The following is a 7,739-nucleotide window of genomic DNA, read 5'->3' on the forward strand; positions in this document are numbered from 1 at the left end:
AGTCAATCAATCATATAGTTATCTAATCTCTCATTGTGTAATGGTTCGAGTGAGTACTAGAGTAATTGCCGCAAGTTGAGAAAAAGACTCGTCGATCATTTAATGGCTCGTGAACCAGGCACCGATCGGACTGTTCACTCCCATCCAATCAAATGTTCAACTTGCATAGAGCTATAAATAAAGTTATCCTTTGTTTCTGATGTTGAGAAGACGAGGAGAGATGGCGCTCATCTATAGTGAAAGGTATCTTGGCAACGAGGAGCGAGTGATGGTTCCTCATCATGTTGAAATTCACGTATATATATATATACACACGTATCCACTCCAAAAATATATCTTCTTCGTCACTAACTGACAAGATCTTAGTCATCAATTATCAAATAATCATTTCCAGTATTTTGACATCATGTTCTCACTAAAGTCGATTTTAGCTACTTCTTTGATAGCTTCCACTGCATTCGCTCATTTCACTCTCGATTATCCTGTAAGTGTGGTCTTTTAGCTGATCTCAAATGCGAGGTCGCTGATGAATGGCAATCCACATAACAGACTTCGAGAGGGTTTGACGATGATAATGAACCTCAAGTAAGCTCTCATATCTTCTCTGAACATCTTGGCAAAGCAACTTTCAACGATAACTCTCAGCTGATCATCTTTGTTGTAGTATTGCGGTGGTTTTCCCAACGTAGCTTCACCAAGACAATCTTTCCCCTTAGGTCAAGGTCCAAGTAAGTGTCGCATGTCTTCTTTCAATCTGCATTCTAAAACATCCCGTCTTCCATTAATCTTGTCAGTCAACTTGTATCTGCGATGAACCTCCAGCTGACATTATCTTACCTGGCATTCCCTCATTCCAGTCTGGATCGACTCGCACCACACCCTCGCAACAGTCGTAGCGTTCATCTCGACCTCTTCCAGCCCCACTTCATTTGACGATTTCAACACTACTTCCAACGGGACCAGTATCCCTTTGGCCAGTCCGATCTTCCAGGTCAAAGAAGGGGAAGCTTGTTTCAATGTTGATTTGGGTGGATTGGGCGTAGGGTTGACTAACGGGAGTGAGGTGACATTGCAAGTTCAATATGACGGTGTGAGTACATGTCCCGCTTAATGACTAATTTCTCCTTCACATCACCACCCTACCCCGCCTATCTTTCTTGCAGCATCTTTCAAGGACGTTCTTACTGACAGGCCTATATGATATACAGGGCGATGGAAACCTCTATCAATGTACCGATCTGGTTTTAATCGAGGGATACTCAATCCCATCAAATGAAACATGTACCAACGACGCTTCCAAAGCCTCCAACGCATCTACCACAACTTCCGGTGCATCTACTAGCGCAGCTTCTACCGCGTCTTCATCTTCATCCGCGTCCGCGACGGGCTCTGGATCATCTAGTGGTGCACTTGCGAGAATTGAAGTAGCTGGCTTGGGTGTGATAGGGGGTTTGATCAGTGTAGCTGGCTTGGTTCTTCTTTAGATCTGAGGTACAGCGATTCAGTCTTAGCATTAGATTAGATAGGTGTAATATACAGTAGATGGTCATACGCAGGAAGTGGTCAATCGAATCGTATCGTATAGAAATTCATGTGATCAGCCGCAGAAACAGGTAATCAGTCTTACATGCAGATAATATGTTCATACAACGATCAACCAGAATAAGCCGAAAGCAAGCCTGCTTGCTAATGAAATGAGAGTGTCTAACCCTGCGAGAATCTCTCTCCAGGCAGAGACAGTACAGTCTTGTATATCATCATCTCCATGATCGAATGTGATACGCATCCTCTAGGACTGCTCATCCGAATCTCCGTTTTCGAATGACCATGTCACTCCCCGATCCACTTACACTGACCAACGTTCCTTCCAGATCTTTTCTGCACTCTATGTTCTGATATACCCAAGGCAAACACAGAGGAGCAGCTCAAGCTGTTCGAACGTGCTGAGTAGTAATCTGTAGAGCGCTGAGGAATACTTTAAGAGAGACAATTTGGAATATCCATAAAGCATAAGTGATCCCACTGAGAATTTAGAATAGACAATTGCCGGTTGACATCAGGTACGGCTGTTTTCATTATCTGGGATTCCATTCCTCGTTCGTTATATGCATGATGATTTGGGTATCGCCGTTTTAATGTGTAGGATTAACGAGACTACGTATTCAAAGACATACTCAATGGATCAACATGGTATGGTATGGTATGGTATGGCCCAAAGTACACAACCAATATCAAACGTGCGTTCAAGTACGAATGATGTCGATCTAGCAATATCATTGCGAAGATGGGGAAGTAAGTCACAATCCCGAAAAATCACTTACGGTATACCGCGTTTCTTGTCCTATTTATAGATCTTCTTGACCACACGACTAAACTGCAGTACTGTAGGGTAAGCAGATATCCTTCAAGTTACTTAAAAGTGATCGACAAAGGTTGAAAAAAAAGTGGGAAAATCAAAATTCTAAATTTGGATACGTCAGACGAACGTGCGATAAAAACTGGATTCTTCGCATGTGTATTGTGTATACATACATGTACATGGCATACAATCAAAGAGATACACGTTAATTGATACGAGAGTATGTGTAGTGCACCTCTTTCATTGGCTATATCAATACGAGTATAGGTTAATGCGAGAAGGATGACATAGTCTATTTATAAACATCCATTCTCAAGAACGTTCTTGGCTTTTCATTTCCACGAAATGCGGTTAGTCAGTCTACTATGAAGTTGACGAGTATCATTACTGGCAATTGGAATTGGAGCAAGCCTTTGGGAGAGAGCACAAGGCTCCATACGTACACATGGGTCGAGATTGTAAATTTCTGACAGGCTGGATTTTTGACGGCGAATCATATATATTCAACTATGACCCACCCATACGAGGCAAGATTCATCTATTCTCTGACTTCCTTTCAAGCTGATTGAAGATATTTTAAATCACATTTCTCACCGAAACCTCCATTATAGAGGACAGCTGTGAACTGTGTGTTTGATTCAATACGAGATCAAATCGGACGATAGGCAAAAGATCTTGGTTATACCATTACAATCCAAATAGATCAACATGTCAAGACAATTCGAAGTTGAAAAGGCACGAGCTGAAGCTGTCGTATCAGCTGGGGAAAGACGAAGAGCAGCTCTCGCCGAAATTGACGAAGCCAAGTTCTCATGGTTTCACGCCAAGGCATGTATCGTTGCTGGTGAGTACCTCATACCTACTACCGTACTATCACAGAGGATTCGTTAGGCTGATAATCGATATTATCAGGTGTTGGTTTCTTCACCGACGCATATGACATTTTCTCCATCTCCATCGCTGCCACGATGATTGGATATGTTTACCACAGTGGTGGATCCAATACCACGAACCAAGATCTCGGTATCAAAGTGGCTCATTCGATCGGAACATTCTTTGGTCAATTGTTATTCGGTTGGTTGGCTGATCACGTTGGAAGAAAGAGGATGTACGGTATTGAATTGGTATGTGAATCCCTCATACAATCATGATTCGTCACAAGGTAGACGACGACGATGCTGATTTGGTTTATCGGGCACTTTACAGATGATCATCATTGTGGGAACTCTCGGTCAAGCCGTCGCTGGACACGCTGCTGGTATTAGCATTTACGGTGTGATGATCATGTGGCGATTCATCATGGGTATGGGTATCGGAGGTGACTACCCCCTCTCTGCTGTCATCACCTCCGAGTTCGCTGCCCGACGAATCAGAGGTAGAATGATGACTGCTGTCTTCGCTTCTCAGGGTTGGGGTAACTGTGAGTATTACACCACTTGTCAACGAAGACAAACATTTGTTAATACAGATTTGACACGACATAGTGGCATCCGCCATCGTCTCTGTCATCTGTATCGCCGCTTTCAAGAGCCAAATTCACTCTCAGCCAATCACCGACATGAAAGCAGTCGATCAAGTATGGCGACTAATCATCGGTATCGGTTGTGTTCCAGCCTGTATCGCCTTATACTTCCGATTGACTATCCCCGAAACTCCTCGTTACACGATGGACATCGAAAGAAATATCAAACAAGCTTCTCAGGATGTCGATACCTACCTTACATCCGGTACATACGTTAACGATCCAATCCACAATAACGAGCGAGCCGAACTTCCTAAGGCATCCTGGGCCGACTTTTTCAGACATTTCGGTCAATGGCGAAATGGAAAAGTCCTCCTGGGTACTGCATGGTCATGGTTTGCTCTTGATATTGCCTTTTACGGTCTAGGTCTCAATTCAACTACTATATTGACTACAATCGGATTCGGATCTTCTACAGCTTTACCAACAAAACAGGAAAACATCTATCAAACCCTATACAATGCCGCCGTGGGAAATATCATCTTGGCTGTTGGAGGTTTGATTCCAGGATATTACTTCTCGTTCCTGTTTATTGATTCATGGGGTAGAAAACCAATTCAATTTATGGGCTTCTCCATCCTCACCGCTCTCTTCGTGGTCATGGGTTTCGGATACGACAAGATCCTCTCCACGGGATCAGGTAAAAAAGCTTTCGTCTTCCTATACTGTATGGCGAACTTGTTCCAAAACTTCGGTCCGAACACTACGACATTCGTCATTCCAGGTGAAGCTTTCCCTACGAGATATAGGTCTACCGCACATGGTATTTCAGCTGCATCAGGTAAATTAGGTGCTATCGTGGCTCAAGTAGGCTTCTCAAGGTTGGTCAACATAGGTGGTAAAAACAAGTTCTTAAAGCATATCTTGGAAATATTCGCCTTGTTCATGTTAACAGGTGTATTCTCAACTATGCTCTTACCTGAAACCAAAGGAAGGACTTTGGAGGATTTATCTCAAGAATCTCAAGATCACTTCGTACATGATACGAATGTCTCCCCATCGACGTCACCTTTGCAAAAAGGTCAAGGGAGCGATTCGAATTATGCAGAGGAAGATCCTAGATTAGCTGTTCAAGTATAACCCTTGAAGCTTGGAATGAAGGCAACAAAAAAGATAAGGGAAAAACACTTTACAGTTAGACAAAACCGTTCGATCCAATTTACACACTCTCGCTTCAACTTTCACTTTCTCCCTGATGATCCATGTCTACCTGCCACAACCGTTTTAGATAGATTCAGTCACATTATCCAGGCCTATCATATTTATAATATACTTTGCGTTGAGTATGGAGAGTAGATTTCGTTTTGACCATATCACAATACATGTCATGCATGTTCTAAACATCGATCGTCCTTGATACTGTAGCATGCCAGTTCGTCCCAAGAAGATATGAGTTGAATAACAGGAGCGATCATCAGCCCAGACGCTCCTTATGCTGGCCATTGCACATGCTGCCGTACAAATGTATTTCGTTGCATATTCCTTTCCTTTCAAGCACAGTTACCCATATAGACAAAATCATACAATTTACACAACACCAAGAAATCAAGATAAAATCGGAGATAGGTATGAGACGAACAAAGCAAAAGCAATGTTAGGGACAGAGAACATGGTCGATCGACAACAAGTAAAGGGTAAAATGAAAACGGAAGTATCTTGAGCATCCTCATAACGATACTGTGTCGTGAAGCGTATGTATGATCATCATCAACGGATCTCTCTCTAACCCTCTTTAGCGACTAATTCGACAGCTTCAGTGAAGATCTTCATGGCTCTATCCATCTCTTCTTCATTTACAGTCAAAGCAGGGATGAATCTGATTGTGTCGAATGCGGAGGTAGTCAAAACCAACAGATCCTTGTTGAGACAATATTCTTGAACTCGTTTACCAATGTTCTTAGGTACACTTGAGCCTTCAGGTAATCCTTCCAAAGTACATTTATCGGAGTTGTTTCTGAATTCTACAGCAGTCATCAATCCCATACCTCTAACATCCGAAATGAGATGTTTGGTTTTCTCGCCCTGAGCAAGTCCATTGAGAACGTTGAATAATTGTTTAGATCGAACTTCGACGTTTTGAGCAATTTCACCTGATTGGTAGACTTCCTGAGCTGCTACACCTGCTGCGCACGCTACGGCATTGCCAGAGTAGGTACCTCCCATGGAACCAACGTCGAGTTTACCCATGATTTCCTTGTTGGAGGCGATACCTGAGATGGGGAAACCGTTGGCTACTCCTTTGGCGAAAACGAGGATATCAGGTCGGAGTTCAGGGACGATCTGTTCGATAGCGAAGTATGAACCAGTTCGGAAGAAACCTGATTGAACTTCGTCGATGACAAGTAAGATACCGTGCTTGTCACACACTTCTCGGAGGTGTCGAAGGAAAGCTGGTGGGACGGGGACATAACCACTATATGACAGAAAACGAAACATCAGCTCATCGCCTTTAAGCTCACAAATGATCACTTTTTTACTCGCCCTTCACCTTGGACGGGTTCGATGAAGATAGCAGCTACATCCTTGGGGTTGACTTGTTGTCTGAGGATCAAGTCAAGTTGGTGTTGAGCCAATCGGACGAGTTCTTCCTCTGAGGTAGAAGGGTTCACACCGAGTTGATGCCAGTATGGGAAAGCAGATGAGAATACACCGGGCTAAACACACAAACCGACAGAGATCAGCCTCGTGTGTCCTTTGACGATCTATGACATTGCAAATATCAAATGGACAAGTGGTGTGATATGACGACAAACGTCCTTTGAGAGCCCAGACAATCAGAAGATAAGAGAATAAGAAGTACTCACCATCAAAGGACCTGTACCTTGTGTGTAAATAGGTTTAGATCTAGTCAAAGCACCTGAACCCATCGTTCGACCGTGGTAAGCACCCGAAAAGACAATCATGTTTTGTCTGCCTGTAGCTTGTCTGGCTACCTTGATGGCTGCCTCGATGGCTTCTGAACCAGAGTTCCAGAAGAAGAATTGATCAAGCGATGGATGAGGCATAGCGGGGAGAAGTCGGTCAATGAGTTGGAGGTATGGAGCGTGGAATGAGATGGAGCATTGTAAGTGGACGAGGGAGTTGACTTGCTCAGCGGCGGCTCGAGATACGTGAGGGTGACAGCTATCAGGAAATGATTATTAGTGAACATTCGAATCTTCGTATGATAACAGAGCGGATAATCTCTCGACGATAATTGTCATGCGATTTGAAAATCGACGATTGTCACTCACTGTCCAAGGTTGGTCACTCCGATACCAGCAGTGAAATCCAATAATTTCTTTCCATCTGCAGTGTACAAATCCAATCCTTCACCTTTGACGATCACATGGTCTCTCAATCTACCTAGACCGTGACATACGTGATCACGTCCGAATTCGGCCCACTGAGCAGCGGTCTTGACGGCAATTGGCATATCGTCTGATTGTGATTGTTGTTGTTCTTGAGCAAGAGCAGAGTTTGTTGATGAAGAAGAGGAGATGAATGCTTTGGCACTAGTGGTTGATATAGGTTTGATGATAACTCTGGGAAGAGTGCTCAATGACGAAGTAAAGATCCGAGACATAATGGAGAGAAAAAGACTTCCAACCGAAAGGAGATGGGGGGCCAACAAATGAAAGGATTATATATGTGTTATTTTTGGATGATTTCCAACCGAAGGAAGAAAAAGCGAAATCGAGAAGACCTCGTCTATAAGATTAATGCTAGATGGCTTCTTCCTTATCCGTCTGGTGGAGCCCAAAAGGTCAAATAATTTGAAGAAATTTGACCTTTTCCAGTTTTAGTTAATCCGTATCGATGTAAATGATGATGATGTACTTGTGATCCTCGTTTAGAGCGAGACGAGGTAAAACGTTT

At 43.3% G+C, this 7,739-nt stretch overlaps 3 protein-coding genes across 3 annotated transcripts; 2 read left to right on the forward strand and 1 right to left on the reverse strand.

Annotated features, from left to right (window-relative positions):
- Positions 1 to 406: 406 nt before the first annotated feature.
- Positions 407 to 1,484, forward strand: V865_007439 (uncharacterized protein; the record flags this gene model as incomplete). The annotated part of the gene is made up of 5 exons (XM_066231186.1): positions 407 to 484; positions 550 to 585; positions 665 to 728; positions 858 to 1,090; positions 1,209 to 1,484. The coding sequence occupies 5 exons, from the start codon at positions 407 to 409 to the stop codon at positions 1,482 to 1,484; spliced, it is 687 nt and encodes a 228-aa protein (XP_066087283.1).
- A 1,583-nt stretch (positions 1,485 to 3,067) lies between these two features.
- V865_007440 (phosphate:H+ symporter) lies at positions 3,068 to 4,961 on the forward strand (the record flags this gene model as incomplete). The annotated part of the gene is made up of 4 exons (XM_066231187.1): positions 3,068 to 3,203; positions 3,272 to 3,483; positions 3,566 to 3,779; positions 3,844 to 4,961. 4 exons carry the CDS (start codon positions 3,068 to 3,070, stop codon positions 4,959 to 4,961), a joined length of 1,680 nt encoding a protein of 559 aa, XP_066087284.1.
- Positions 4,962 to 5,603: 642 nt separating this feature from the next.
- Positions 5,604 to 7,446, reverse strand: V865_007441 (4-aminobutyrate transaminase; the record flags this gene model as incomplete). The annotated part of the gene is made up of 4 exons (XM_066231188.1): positions 5,604 to 6,294; positions 6,363 to 6,535; positions 6,686 to 7,004; positions 7,115 to 7,446. 4 exons carry the CDS (start codon positions 7,444 to 7,446, stop codon positions 5,604 to 5,606), a joined length of 1,515 nt encoding a protein of 504 aa, XP_066087285.1.
- Positions 7,447 to 7,739: the final 293 nt, after the last annotated feature.

This window comes from Kwoniella europaea, chromosome 2, assembly GCF_036810445.1.
Source record: "Kwoniella europaea PYCC6329 chromosome 2, complete sequence".
In the NCBI taxonomy this organism is placed as follows: domain Eukaryota; kingdom Fungi; phylum Basidiomycota; class Tremellomycetes; order Tremellales; family Cryptococcaceae; genus Kwoniella; species Kwoniella europaea.